Here is a 15,655-nt window from a genome sequence, read left to right on the forward strand (position 1 = left end):
AAACGCCGTTCGAATTAAGCGGCTTATAAATACATTAAAAACATAGCGGGACCACCTCAATTTTCAAATCTGTCTGAATTAACGGGAAGTATGAAATATCCGAGTTTGAATTGTCGCGAGCCTATAATAAACAAAATTTCAGTTTTTCATCTAGTGTATCTCAAATTGTGTATGGTACTCCCAATTCACTATGTTGCAGATTATTTACTCCATACAAGGAAGATTTAGTGGTTGCAAAGCCACGTCTAAATCGTAAAATGGGTGACAGTGGGTGGTATTGTTTGCAGTAGCGTGGGAGCTGGTGAAAGCTGTAAATGTACTGAATGTCCTGCCAGTGTTTCACCCCCCAGAGCTATCTGAACTATTTAGGAGATAAGGGGGTAAACTTTGAGATGTCTTGGGGAAGGGGGGGGGGGGGGGGGGGGCGGGGCAGGGTCAGGGGCAGGGGCATATTGACTGCCCCCTGTGTTTCTATGCCACTGGCTTGTGGGGTCTGGAAAAAAAGGTAATGTTGCTGAGAACCAAAACCAGTCAAGTTGCTTTTTTATCGCTTTGTGCTTCGGCACCTCTCGTTAACCTTCCCCATGCCATTTGCACAAGATGCATAGCATGCAGCACGCACTAGGTTCATTAGTTTTGGTTCAGCATTCAAACTTGGGTGTCGGGCAGTCGGAAGCGACCATTGACAAAAGTGCCGGGGACGGCAAATTAAAAGTTGATCATCACGGTACACCTCTATGGCAACCGACCTTTTACAGGGAGCGAATTTCGGTCAACAAATTTGGGCTTCTTTGACCACACCCAAATATACCAACATACACCGAGGATCTTAAAAGAATTGTTTTCCGTTTTTTAATTTTAAGTTTAATCTTAAGTTTTTAATCTTAAGAAATGCTGTCTCGGGTAATATTTTTCTCAACTACAAGTTGCCGAAAAACAGGTCACTGAGACTCTGATGTATTTAAATGTGTAGGATGCCTACAACCATTTGTGCACGGATTGCAGGTCCAGTACGGCTGCGACACTGACTGCTGGTCGGAAGGACCTGGTGGCTGCTCCCAGACGCTGCTGCACAGGGCCATCGACGAGAACAACGACTCGGTTGCCCAGTTCCTCATACGCAGGTGCCTATCTCCACCTCAGTGCCATTGCATGTGAACATCCCAAAGTTGGGGGCACTTTTTTTTTCTTTTAAAATGGGTTCTCAAATTTTGCGGCCTCGAGGATCCGCTTTCTCTCTCGATTGACAGTCGAGGAACCTGTCCAGTCTCGGCTCCGGTGCAGTAGAACGGCGTAGAAGCCTTTGTGCCCGGTAAACATTCATGCACCCACCAGGGGGCGTTTGGCCGAAGGATTGCCGAGGTCTGCAAAAGTAGTTCTCAACTCGAAGAATGTTTCACCTAGGGAAAGTAATTTGGGGACTCTGGGAGCCCGTGGACGTACTCTGAGGAAACCCCAGGGTTCCCGGGAACCTAACTTGAGAACCCGTGTTCTAAAAATAGCTGGAGAATCTCTCGACTTGTGCAAAATCGAGTTGTTGTTGCCTGCGTGCTGCACAGCGGATGCGACTTGAACAGTCCCCGGCGGCCGGGCCCCCACGGGGAAGGGGACGAGGAGGCGTACGACGGACAGACGCCCCTGCACCTCTCCTGCGCCTGGAGTCTCGAGTCCGTGGTGCAGACCCTCATCGAGCACAACGCGAATGTCAATGCCCAGGTGAGCCGTTTGTATTTGCGGATGTTCGGTTCTTTATGAAAACACATTTTTGACTCTATGACGGGATCTTTACTTGTTGCCTTTTGTGTCCCCAGTGTTTGAGAGAAATGCTGGAAGGCAGTGAGTAACGTTGAAAGGTGCTGTCTTGGAACGGACTCAAACTCGGGCTTGGAATCTCTGCAACAGGATCAATCTGGCTCTAGCTCCCCGGACAACGTGACTTGCCGAATCGTGGCCGCAACTTTGTACATAAGGAGTGTGGTGACAGCCACGCAGTGCCCGATGGTGGGCTTCCAGCTTGAGAAGAAACTGAGTGCCATTTAATAGAGCCCAGGTTGTTTTGCTCTGTGCTTTTCGTCAGCTGCTTTTGTCATCAGTTTGGAAAAAACCAAACAGATGTAAAAGGAGTTCAGAATTATCTCATGATTTGTGATCATATCTAGACGAGACAAGGTACACAAGAAGGAAAGAAATGCAGAGATATCACCATCTCTAACGCTGGCACAAGCTTGTTTACCGAAAAGTAGTAAAATGTGTCAAACTTAACTTGAAGCTGTGTATATTAGAAACTGTGTTTGTCCCAATTTTTTAGTTAATTTTTTTTTGTCTGAGCATGGCTGTGGCTGTCTTGCACAATCTTTTCCCTTAATGCCGACTATGCGCCCAGGACTCCGAGGGAAAGACCCCCCTACACGTGGCCATCACCAACCAGAATTCGGTGATAATCTCGCTGCTGCTGGGACACCCCTCCATGAACCTGAGCCTGAGGGACAAGCAGGGGCTGACCCCCTTTGCGGTGGCCATGACCACACGCAACAACCGGGCTGCAGAAACCATCATTGCCAGGGAGCCCACTGCGGCCGAACAGGCGAGTCCAATGTATTGCAGCTGTCCGAGGAACGGTCTGGACATATTGATTTTATATACAGTATAAATCCTTAGGTACGGAGGACATATATGAATGGACTTTCATTACCCTGCCCAAATTGCACTGGTGACCTTGTTGTCCTCCCACTAGCTCAGCATACCATATCCTATACGCCTCGGCACAACTGTGTGAACTTTTCCCAAGCCGTCCCAAGTTCTTAGAGAGCCCTTGGAGATCATCATAATGTCGCACCATAGCTGAAACCTGGTCATTTTTATGCTTTTTGTTATCTGCTTCTTTTCCTTTTTTAATTCCCTCTTTCTTTATCCTTACCACAGAGTGGCCAACCGAGAAAAATATGCCAGGCTAACTTGGTTCTACTATATGTCGCTTTCTTTTTATTCTTGTAGCTTTCTTTTTCTCCTCTATCTCTCCTTCTCTTACTCCTCCTCATAATGTCATTTGCTCTAGAGTAGTATTACTCTTGTCAGCGATTTTGGTTAGTCTGACTTGCTAACTTCGTAATGTTTTGGCGACTGTCCTGAAACATTGATGTCAGTTCTCCTTCTGACAGCAAGTCTAACGTTCCACTTTCCACGTTTCCCGTCCTTTTTTTCTTTTACAGTACGACAACAGGGGCCGCAACTTCCTGCACGTGGCCATCCAGAAGAGCGACATTGAGAGCGTGCTCTTCCTGCTCAGCATCCACGTGAACATCCACTCACGCACTCAGGACTCCTCCCAGCTGACTCCCCTACACCTGGCCGTCGAGGCAGGCTCCGAGATCATTGTCCGTAATCTGGTAATAATAATATGGATAATTGTAATAATACCTAAACTTTGTTTGCAAAGGAATGTTGCCCTGAATGGCTTGCAGGGCTAGAACACAAATGTTAGGGTCCTCACACTAGTTCCTTCCACTCTCCTTATTATCCTGCAGTCATCTTGGGATTGTTTTCAAATTTGGATGGAGACTGGTCTTAACATAATATAACATGTTCAAACTGAGAGAATTGTATTTGCCTTATGGTCTACATTGCTACTGCCATTGGACCCTATAAGTTCATTAATTTGTGGATAGTAAGAGAAATTGCTCAAGCGTTAAAGATTTTTTTCGCCTTCCCTATTGCGTGATGCATATGAAAGACCCCAGGCCGAGATTACCCATCTACAGCAAGAGACAAGTTACCTCAACTTGAAGGCTGTCTAATTTGGCACCATCTAAATATCCTACACCCCAAAATTTTTGTGATAAAAAACAAAAAAACAGCAATAATCACTCGTTATAACGAAATCAACGGGACAGCAAAAATATTTGGTATAAAAGGTTATTCGATAAAAGCAATGGAGCCAAAAAAAGACCAGCACCAGCAGCTTTGAAGGTGGGTGAAAACCCTGCGGAACACTCTGACTGTATATATAATCAAACTAACCTTGGATATGAACAACCAGCAGCAGCTTTACCGAGTAAAAAAATAATTAAGTGGAGTTTGGCGATAATTTCATCCGGGCATCAGTTCTCCTCGAACTGCTCCAGGCATCGCAAGAACGCTGTCACTGCCGCCGCACTTCACTTTGTTTCGAAACAGCCGTAGGACGTGTTGTGTCTCCACAGTCGTTGGCGTTTCCCCGAGGTGCCTCTCCGACGTCGCTTCGTGTTTACCCCGGCCGCACTCAAGGTCTAAGATCGCGGCATTCGTGGCAGGAGCAACAACGGGAACATACGCATCAACAAGCGCAAACAAATCAAAGTTTTCCTTGGTGGCTTCGCCAACATGTTCTCACACTCTCCTGTAGAGATCGTTGCAGCTCTGGGAATCGTGCACTGGCTCGGCGAGCGTGCTCGCGAAAGAAAATCCGACATGCGCAAAACATCGGCGATTTTTCATCTTCGGGTCGTGGCTGTGCTTTCTCTTCCATGAGAATCTTCTTGAACCCGTCAAGTATGCCTTGCTTGTTCCGCAAAATGGTGGACAGTGTCAAACAGCCGATGCCGGAATGTCAAATCCTTCGGCGATTTCAGACTTGAACTAGCCACTTTTCTCAACCCCACAGATCTATGCAACTTTTGGTATACACTCCCTATCTCCCATACGATGCACGTGTGCAGGTACGCTATGTACGCCCGCAAGTGCGCCCGCACAGGCACGCACGTCGGGGGCTCTTAAAGGGATGATCTCCTGTAGGATCTATCGGCTCCATCGCTTCCTTGACTTGATTTCGACAGGAGTCGGGCAGTGCCGGTAACGGGCATCGTGAGTAGCGTCGGAACATAGACTCTGCTCCCCTGCTCTTTTAGCGTTGGCGCATTGGGATCGGAAGCGGCGCTGTGCACGCTCTGCCCTCAGTCATCAGTTTCCTCCATTTTCTTGTTTGGCATTTTCTCAGTTTGCCGCTTGCCTCAGTGGAGAACGGAGAGGGAATGCAAGGGTCTTCGTGCACCTCCGTGTAGGCTCGCGGGCTCTCAGCACTGCGGCCTTCGTAATAAGCATGGTCCGTTGCCGATACACTTAAAATCCGATTCAAAATGTTTGCATTTCGGTCTGGACCATGTTAAACTTTGATAAAAGCGATACTTCGAAAAAAGTGATTTCGTTGTAACGAAGGATTACCGTATTTACTCGCACAATGAACGCACTCGCGTAATGAACGCACCCCCCACGTCGGCTCTCAAAATGTCGAATTTTTTTTCACTTGCGTAATAAACGCACCCCCAACTCGGACGTCAAAATTTCTACCCCCTCCCCCCACGCGCGCGAAATGAACGCACTTTTCTATTCTGTTGCAGCGAGGTCGCGAATGCATGGGCATCTGGGGGAACAAAACGCCTTGCAAAAGGCGTTAAAAAAAATTCGCAAAGATCCAACCGAAGCAAAAAAACAAACAAGCATGGATAGGAGCTTTTTTTTTTTCTCACAGGGCAGTTTGGTTACGGGGGTCGCGCGCCGCGCGCAAGGAGGTAAGAAAGAGGAGCGGAGAAGCCCTAAGCAAACGAAACAGCTTGCGAAACGCAGGCGACAAAAAGAAGAAAAAAAAAAAACACCACAAATAAAAAAAAAATAAAAAAAGTTTTTTTTTTTTTTTTTGTTTAGCGCAGTTTGGTTACGGGGGTCGTGCGTCGCGCGCTCGGAGATAAGAAAGATAAGCGGAGAGCCCTCGCCTAAGCAAACAAAACAGCTTGGGAAAGTTGGCAAAAAAAAAAAAAAAATTCAAGGAACTAAAAGAAAAAAAAGTGTTTTTTTTTTTTTTTGCGCAGATTACCGTAATATCCCGAGTCATCGCCCACCCCCCTACCGCCTGAAATTCATTAAAAAAGTGGAGTGGGCCATGTCTCGGTGGGTGAGCACAAACACTTGAAAAAAAGCGGAAAAAACCGCCTATTTTTCTTTGCGTATCTAGCGCTGATGCACAAGCGATACATCAAACTCAAAACTCGATTTAGTTTCATTGTTTTATAGAAAAAAATGCTCACGAAAGAATATTTTACTATAGCGAAGTCCGTTGCTTGCATACGCGCTAGAAACACCGCCGATCTGCATATAGCGCGAACGTTTGTTCCGTGAAAGAATGTCACCACTATGTTCTCCTAGTTAGTAAAAAAAAGAAAAAAAAGAAAGAAAAGTTCACAAGAAAATAGAAAAACCGACCAGGCGCAACTTGCGAGCGAGCGAGCGAGCGAGCGAGCGGACCAACGAAGTGACCAAGAGCAATCCTGGGAAAGCGGGAAAGCCGGCGGTCGCGTTGGCAAATACTTTGGCGTCGGGCCAAGTCGGGCGCCTTGTCAATCGCAAGCTCTAGCGCAATTTTCTTGTTTGGTGCGTACATACGTGCGTTTTTGCACGGCGGGCTATCAATGCACGGTTGGGACGCTCTGCAAACGTCTGTGTAGGGCGTTCCAGCAAAGCTTTATTTACGCGTTGGCTTTGCCTAAAATATTGCACAACCGCGGTCGCGACGGGCGGGAAGAAGGAGCGGGTTCGCGGTGACCTTACTTCGGCGGAGACAGACTTTGACTCCGCGGTTACATTAACAAACTCTTATTTTGTTATCTCCATCGTTTTCTTTTCGCACGGATACACGACCACTTTGGGGTCGCTCACGGAGGAAATGCGTAAACAAAAAAGTGTCTTTCCCTCCTTCGTTTTACTTTGTCACGGACGTCCTCCAACTGTAAGGTCCGCGGCCGCGTCATTCGGGTAGGATGAGTGATCGCGGATCGCTGAGTCCGCGCTGTTGTATTTGAAGGGGTGGGCGATGACTCGGTGTTTTTCGGAAATCGATATTGGCCCAAAAAGTGGGGTGGGCGATGGCTCGGGGATGGGCGATGACTCGGGATATTACGGTAGTTTGGTTATGGGGGCAAGCGCCGCGCGCAAAGAAATAAGAAGTTACTTCGATTTTTCAGGATAAAAGGTCCGTTCATTATTCAAATAAAAACGGACGCAAAAACTTTACTTCGCGTAATGAACGCCCCCCCCCCCCCCCAACTTTGCATCGATTTTTCCGAAAAAAGTGTGTTCATTGTGCGCGTAAATACGGTACTGTATATATGCCCTATATGCCATTTATTTGTTTCTGTTAATGGACTGTTTTCACCAGACACCAAAGGAAATGATGAATTCATATTACACGTTAGAATTTCTTTGATTCGTCAAGACTGAAGCGTTGTCACTTGCTATGTTTATTTTTTGTTTTGCTAGATCCTGGCTGGGGCCAATGTGAACGACCTCACGCTGCAGAAGCAGACTGCATTGCACCTGGCAGCAGCCAAGGACCACAGTGCCATCTGCTCTGTGCTGCTGGAGAACCACGTCGGTTTTGATCTGGTCGACGGTAACATCAACAACGGTGACTACTGGTTGCTCCTATGTGCTCAAATATTTGCGGTTCATTGTATGCCCATGTACCTTGTATTTTGCTCTTCATTTATTTTAAATTTATTAGCATTCGTTTGGGCAGGACTGGTTTTGTGAGGCTGCAGCGTGGTTCCCGCTGCACTCTTTCTCTCCGTTCGTTCGCTCGTTATTGTCACCTTTCTCTCTTACAAGAGGAAAAAAGTCTTCTCGCGTGCTTGAAATGACGTGCCGTGGGAGTGGGAAAAAAAGCGATTGAGCGGCCGTGGCATAACGTACGCGATAGCATAAAGCTGAAGCGCAGCGACGACGCCATTTGCGCGAAACCGCCGACATCTCAGTTGGAAAGATTAGATCTTCGAAGACAACTGCATGCGAACCGTAGACGGCAATCGAGGGAAGCTGTGGCTGCTGCATCAGAAACCGCCGACGTCCGGAAGAACAAACTGTCTTTCCGAACAGAATCGTATGTGGACCGTTGCGAGGTTAAAATTCCCATGCTTCGTCGAGTCGAAACCCCAGCGTAGCAACGGTGGCGATTTCGGCATCATTTTTTATTGTTCTGTTTGCGTTATTTTTACAGTGAAGCTGTTAAGGGCTAGTTTCCCCAGTATTGCATCCGCGGATAAGTGGCGTGTCTACACAAAACTCCAGACAGCTACCGCCATCTATGAGCAATGGTGGCAACCAGACAACAGACTTGCCGGTTGTCTGGTTGCCGCCATCGCTCATAGATGGCGGCAACCTTTCCAGCCTTTCCACTTTCGTGGAAACCAGAGTGGAAAGGCTGAATTTCTCTAGGCATCGTCCGAAAAGTCATATCCTTGAGGTCGTCCTAGATGTCGTCCTCTAGGCGTCGTCCTAGACGTAGTAAAGATAACGGCTTCGCTGATCCTCCATCTTCACATGAAGTGGAAGGGCTCTACATTTTGTTTGTTGTTATGGTTTGGAGATCTTGACCATGCCACTTGTTCCCCCCCAGCACTTCATGTTGCGTGCCAGAAGGGACACCTTGCCACCTGCAGGGTATTGCTGACTGAGTGCAGCATCAATGCTGAAGCTGTCAACATGAGGTAAGTTTGCTTGCTACAGCTTTTTTCCCGTTTCATATTTTCTTTGCTAGACGGGCAGTGAGAAAGGCAGCATCATGTACACTCATAGGATGACTGCACTGGAAATGGGAAGTTAATTTTAAGGAGCTAGTGATCTAGTGACCACAGTGATACCTTTTGTTACTTGGGAAGTAAAGTGGAATTGGGTGATATATGACATATCGAACATTTCCTCAATGACAGCAGAGTGGTATTGTTGTGCATTACAAATGTCTTTTTATACGAGAAGGAGATCATGTTTTCTGCATGATTTGTGCTATTCTGGAAAGGACTAGAATGCAGGAAAAAAATTTCTTCCATTAGAATTTTACGTTCACATTCTGTTCCAACTTGCTTTCCAATTTTTCTCTAGAACTGACTTGCCAAGGTGTTGCTCACTATACTACCTCCTTCAAATTGCTGTGATATTATCGCTAGATTTGTTGACAGAACGCTGGTGGAGGCATCAAAACTTCGCAAACTCGTTAGATTTTGACTGAATCTTTATACATCCAAGCAAATTGTGGTACTAGTACAGTCTCCAATAATGTGAACGACCCATTAGCTTAGGCAGTTTATGTGGTGGTGCGAAGCACCCGTTGGCCCTAGAACAAAGGCTAATTTATTCCCCCACCCCAAGCAGTATGTTTTTGCCCAAAGCAAATCCTGCACAGCCGCCTGAAACTGCACCATCGATTGGGTATTTCACATTATTGAAGACTGTACTTCTCAATTCATGAGAGACCAGTCTCCAGGGGATGCCCTGTGCAACCTGTGCAACAGTAGTCTCACAGTGTGCAACTTCCTTGGACACATTCTTCACTGCAGGGGCCAGAATCCGCTGCATGTGCTGTGCCAGCATGGGAAGGAGAATGCAGCAGCCATCTTCGAACTCTTCCTGGAGTGCATGCCGCAGTACCCCATCAACAAGCCAGATGTCGAGGGGAACTCCCGTTAGTTTTTCCAACTGTTGCCGTCATAATGATAGATGTAGCCCCCATGCTACGTTCTCCAAACGAGGAAGGCAACTGCATCGACAGTTAGAACTAACGCAATGCCAACTGGCGAGACAAGGGGCACCAGCGACTGGAACTGCAAAACCCTTTAATGTTCATGAACCCCTAACTTTAGCAAACTTTGCAAACTTCTAAGGATGTGTGAATACTTTTATCATCTACCGTAATTTCCCAAGATAGCCCACCTAAAAGCGAGAGCAAATTGGGTGAGAATGAGGCGTGTGCTAACTTTCTGTGGGCAATCGAGAAAATTAAAAAAAGAAGTGCTACTTTTATATTTTACAATCTGCAAAGCTTGTTTTCACATTGAGGGGCAATGGAGCATAGAAAACTGTCCTTCCCAGTTTGTAATGTTTGCTTATCTCCCGCTGTGGCTGAATAACACCAATTCTGCCGAGGTCCCCCAGGGTTCAGAGCCCCGTAATTTCTGGAGATAGGCTATTTTTCTGAGTATTTGAAAGGATAGTAAATCGTGCCAAAAATAGGGCGCGTTATCCTTGGAGGAGTGGGACATCTTTCGGGATGTTACGGTAGACTTGAGAGAGGCAAATTTAAGTGCTTTAGAATTCTTTAAATGTAATGGTCGTAAATATGACCCCTCTGCCCTAGTTGCAAAAATTACGGCGAGAAAAAAAAAAAAAGGGCTCCCACTACTTTACTGTCGTAACAGAGCCATTAAATGGACCATTGCTTTCATTCGTTTTTTCCCAGATTGCCTCGTATAGCGGTTTTTTCCATGCGATGTTTTCGTTATGCTGCCATTGCGTCCAGTACGTAGGAGCTTCAGTACCTCACTTTCGCAGACTCTAGTGGCTAGAGTGTGCCTCGGAGGCACGCTTCGGAACGGTAGCGCAATCTCCCTGTTGTAGCGTTCATTTCCCTATCAAGCTTCGTTTAATAATGGAAGACCTCTCCGAGAACCAGCGAAGACCGCGTCGATTTGTGTGTGTGCAGCGCTGCTGCTGGCCTACATGAATGGCAACGGCAACCTGTGCCGCTCGTTGGTGCGGGCGGGGTCCTGCCTGGGCAGCTGCAACCAGGCTGGCGTCAACATCTTCAACTACCAGGTGGCAACCAAGCAGCTGCTGGTGCGGCTCCTCGGTGAGTCCCGCTCTCCTCGTACGACACCGCTTGACCGTCCTGGGAAGCATCGACGGCCGGGAGTTTAGATGCGGCGACACTCGCATTCACTCGATCCTACTTTTGTCGGAACTTCTACAACCACGCGGCTTCCGGTGAACTCGACACACTGGCTCCTTCGACGTCATTGGTTGTCGCTTCGGGACCACCTTGGATGCGCAGGCGGCGTGGGACGCCAGATGCACCGGTCAAAGATGCGTCACAGGCACCTTAGCGCCGCTATCCCAGCCAAGCTCGCTGCTGTGATGGTGAAGTTGAATCGGTGAAGTTGACGGGGTCTGAAGTTTCGTTGCGGGATCGGGTTATCTGGGACCGGGAATTGCGGCATATTTTATTCTCGAAGTATTTTTTGGGATGCCTTTGGCTCGGATGCTACCTTAACGAGTTTTTACCTCGAGATTTCGGCCCGAATAAATCCTTAATATACTCGTATTATAGGCAATTCTTAAAGTTGATACAATACCGGAATAACACCGAGATTTTGACGCGGACCATTCTTCGGCAATTATATCCAGTAATGTGTCATCAAAATAACATGTTTCACTGTATAGCCTGTTTACATCTTTAGGCAAGTATCATTGGGCAGATTCGCGTGCCGTGCACCTGCCTCTAAATGGCGCAATTTCGCTGTCTATTTTTTTATTTTTCTAGACTTCCTGCCGAAGGAGCCACCGTGGACGGACGGAGACATCTGCCTCGAGTGTGGAAACAAGTTTGGCATCAAGACCAGGAAGCACCACTGGTGAGCAGCGATGCCCCTTCCTTCCACCGAAGGGAGTTGTCACGAGGCATTTGCAGTACGAGGTGGCCGAATTGGCTGCAGTGGAGGTTCTCAAACTTCGATTGCTAGGAACACAAATCTTTCTTGGCTACATACTATGTCATGTCCCCCTGGTCGTTTAACTCACCACAGGCCACATTAGTGTACCTTTTACTGCTTTCTGTTTTTTCTCTCATAAATCTGTTTTAATTAAAATCTAACATCCTGTATAATTCAGGCAACCAGCTAAAAACCATTCTGCTCGCACTAGTGATTTGTTGTTTGTGCCTTCTAGCTCTTCACTGGTTTACCACTCCTCCTCACTGTGGGAGGAGTTTTAGCAACTGTTACAAAACCTGTGGCCCAATTTAATGATGCATTTCCAAAGATGGGCCATAAATCCAGTCAGCATAAATTGAACATTCACTCAAAGCGGTACACTGCGACACGCTCGATAGTTGGAATTCTTCGAGTGACAACTAGTATAGGGTATCCAGAGACAACAATATATGCAAGCTGGTTTAATGGAACCCTAGAACTATGTGCTCGATTTACTTCGATCCTACGGATGAAGTCGGTACACACCTAATGTGTTTTCGAGGCATTCTTCAAAATTTTTAATGGACAGGGCAGTTGTTTTTTCTTTTTTGGGGGGGGGGGGGGGGGGGGGGGGGGGGAGTTATTTTATTTTAAACTCTGTCCTTTCTTATTTTATGGTGGGCATATCTTGGATTTCATGTGGCTTTCCATAAACTCTTCGAGCGGCAAATGCCTCAACATTTGCATTCATACAGTTAGTAAAGACCACCTTGGTAGAGGAAAAGCAAACTAGATTCACATCTAGCCATCAATTGGCGCAGTGGTAGAAGGTCGAGTTCACAATCATGGGGTCGTGGGTTCGATTCCCGTTGAGGCACGTTTAGAAGTTTGTTTTTTCTTCTCAACTGACCTTTTTTTTTTTTTTTTTTTTTTTTTTTTTTTGGTACAGAATTTTTTTTGAAGTACTATGTTACACATTTCGTAACTGGTTCCGTGGAATTTTGTTGCACTTTCCTTGGGGATCCCTTAAGGAGGGACATAAGCCTAAATTTTAAATTTTTTTTTTTAAATTCATTTTTCAATTTTAAGGTTTTCAGTTTTATAAACTTATTATACACCCTTACACCAAATTTGATAACCATACGCCAAATAGTTACGTTGATATAAATTATTTTCAACACATTGTGAGCCAGTAACAAAGTAAAGGAGTTAAATGTTGGAATGCATTTTTCTCAGTTCCACTTTTTGCTGCAAAATTCATACGAAGGAATCTTTCGTTCGAAGGTGAAGGTATTCTGATACCACAATCAACATGTTTCTGAACTGAAATTTACTGGGGGAATCGGGACTTTATTTTGTTTTAAGTTGAAGTCCTCAGTGATAAAAAAGTAAGTTTTCAAAAATTTACATAGGACAGATATGCATCTCATATTTTGAGGTAATAACTCTTTCTGAAATATTTACATTTAAGTTATTAAAATTAGATAGCCCGAGGTCCCATATCCCCCACATTATATTCAAGCAGTGAAAGTGATGCTTATTAGCTTCATTTGAATATCATAGATTTCTTAATGAAGAGTGACACATCATCTTATGCGGGTATGTAAAGTGGTCCTAGGGAGCTGAAAGTTTGCACAGTACACCTACGTCTGAAACTAAATCTCCCCTCAAAATTTCATTTTGATCACTTGAGTAGTTCAAAAGTTTGACCTCTAGCCAGTGTCCCCCCTTAAACACGTTCCGCTTGAAAAAAAAATTGCGGTGGCTTAGCTCGGCTATGCCAGGATATACGTAGTGTGAGCTTATGCGCACAAAATGAGACTCGCTGTCAAGCAGCTTCGGTGCAGCGTCAGACGTGGCTACTGCTTGGCTGCTGCGCAACGGAGGCACACGGCTGGGCACGCGGCGGCACCAGTGCATCTGCCGCAGCTATGACGACGTCACTCCTCTGGAATGCGAAGACCGGCAAGGCGCGTGGTGGCGGCAGAGGCTCTGGCACGCCAGCTGTGCGCTGTGTAACGTCACTGTTCCTCGCACTTGCACAGACCGGCGAGGCACGCGCGGTAGCGGCGGAGCCCGCGGCGACGGCGGCTCCGCTCCGCCAGCTGTGCGCCGTGCGACGTCACTGAGACGTGACGTAGCGTCTCAGTGAGACGTCATTCACGTCATGCACAAGCACGGAGCATGTCATGAGACGTGCTCGGTGCTCGAGCAGCACGGAGCACGTCTCATTATACGAGCCACGCGAAACTGCTCAACCTCCGCCAGTGTAGCTCACGCTACAAAAACTCGCTACCGCACAAGTGGACGTCTGCCAAGTATTTCCACATCCTCGGCCGACACCAACGCCGGTTTTTGCACCTTGCAGCCGCCACTGTGGGCGCATCCTGTGCGCCAAGTGCTCGGAGAAGGACATTCCGATTCTCAAGTTCGGCCTGAACAAGCCCGTGCGGGTGTGTGGCATCTGCTTCGACGTGCTCACCCTGGGAGCGGTCTCCACCTGACGGTTGTCACACGGCACCGACCACCAGATTCTAACCACCGTGGCGGCGGCCGGCAAGACTCGGCGATGGTTCCGCTAGACTGCCACCATTTTTCGACCACGCATTGTAATTAGCGTCACTTGTACAGAGAGAGAAGTGTGCTAGTAGTCGAGGGCAGCCCCCGTCGCCTATTTATACCTCTTATTATGCACTGTCGTCCTTTTTCATAAACCTTTCTGTACAGTTTAAAGAGGGGGAAAATCTCTAGCAATTAGATTTGTGTGTAAGGGAGAGATGATTAATAATAAAGCAGATTTGTAAAGAGGAAATGTGTTGGCTGTTCAATGAGGACTTTTTTTAGGTGTACACTGCATTTAGGTGTACACTGCCTGGTTAGGTTTTACTGATGTAGGTTGAGAGCAACAAAAAAATTTCCAAACTATGGTTAGAAAAGGTTGAGGAAAAAACAATAGTTGAGGCCCTTTAGTTTTTTTTTAGCCATGGAAGTGCTTTTATTATATAAGTAGAATGTTGGAGCATTAGTAGGCCGTAAATTTCCCAATGGTCGTTTGCAAAAAAAAAAAAAAAGTCATGTTTTTTGGTGTATTTTTTAAGAGGAGACAAACATAAATTTCAAGTTTCTTTTTTTAATTTATTCTTCAATTTCAGGTTTTTGGTTTTAGGAACAAATTATACACCTTTACACTAAATTTGGTAACCATACGCCAAATAGTTACGTTGATATAAAATATTTTCAATACATTGTTCAACATATTGAAAACAAGTTCAGTGTTTGAATGCATTTTTCTCAATTCCACTGATGATGTCAGTGTCATGTTGCCGGTTGCGATCCTGACGGTGTCCCAACAGCTGTGGGGGATGTGGCAAATACCTGTTCCGCAGCAGGTCGCTCTCCAGTGTGGCAGTCCACGGAAGCTACAGCTGCAGGAAGTTTGGATGCCTGGGACCAGAGCCGTATATGCCTGGGACGCCGTGACGACAGCGACACTCGCGTTCGCCCGTGCTTTTCGCCAGCATGCCAACGACCAACCACCAGGATCGCAACAGCACGACACTCCAGCCACTGCGACGTCATTTGTTGCCGCTTCGGGACCACTTTTGATGTATAAGCGGGATGGGACGCTAAACACCCCTCTCGAAGACGTGCTCCAGGCACCATAATTGAAAGAATTTGCATCTTCTACTTTTGACATTGTTTATCTTGTCACAAATGACAGAAAACACACCTCCTTCCTTCAAAATGTTGCGATTCCACCACGTAATCGCGAGGCAAAAATGAGAATATTTCCCGACCTGCTGCCGCGAGCGGCGGCCATGAGAACCACGCGGCGTGATTTCAGTAAGGGGCCTGTAAAAATATAGGAGGTTGTGCAAATAACTGCTCGATGAAAGGTGATCTTTCTATAAATCTTGTCGTTCCAACATAAATATAAATGCGGCAAAAACCTGGTATCATCGACAAAACTTTTATTATACGGAGTTTTAGTGGTGCCATCTGTCCGAGGTCGACAAAACCGCCAGCTCTATCTGCTACCACGAACAGTCACCAGAAGCCAGACGGGGGACGGGGGCAGAGCCAGACAGACATGGCCGGACCGGGATTTTGGCACTTTCCTTCTTTCACCATATTGATTGCGCTGTGCAAGCACGTGGTCACAAGGGGGTTCC

The 15,655-nt window shown here is 46.6% G+C and overlaps 1 protein-coding gene across 1 annotated transcript in view; it reads left to right on the top strand.

Annotated features, from left to right (window-relative positions):
- Nucleotides 1-14,295, top strand: part of LOC8031112 (rabankyrin-5) — a 42,371-nt gene extending 28,076 nt beyond the window's left edge. Inside the window, exons 14-23 of the mRNA XM_029974682.4 lie at nt 1,006-1,124; nt 1,560-1,716; nt 2,384-2,584; nt 3,210-3,386; nt 7,285-7,432; nt 8,420-8,510; nt 9,357-9,481; nt 10,499-10,645; nt 11,336-11,426; nt 13,852-14,295. Of these exons, the coding sequence (XP_029830542.3) occupies nt 1,006-1,124; nt 1,560-1,716; nt 2,384-2,584; nt 3,210-3,386; nt 7,285-7,432; nt 8,420-8,510; nt 9,357-9,481; nt 10,499-10,645; nt 11,336-11,426; nt 13,852-13,987 (1,392 nt within the window). The 3' untranslated portion in view covers nt 13,988-14,295. The remainder of the gene's footprint in view (nt 1-1,005; nt 1,125-1,559; nt 1,717-2,383; nt 2,585-3,209; nt 3,387-7,284; nt 7,433-8,419; nt 8,511-9,356; nt 9,482-10,498; nt 10,646-11,335; nt 11,427-13,851) is intronic.
- The last annotated feature ends 1,360 nt before the right edge of the window (nt 14,296-15,655 follow it).

The sequence above is a fragment of the Ixodes scapularis genome, unplaced genomic scaffold (assembly GCF_016920785.2).
Source record: "Ixodes scapularis isolate PalLabHiFi unplaced genomic scaffold, ASM1692078v2 PGA_scaffold1__304_contigs__length_218370807, whole genome shotgun sequence".
Lineage (NCBI taxonomy): Eukaryota > Metazoa > Arthropoda > Arachnida > Ixodida > Ixodidae > Ixodes > Ixodes scapularis.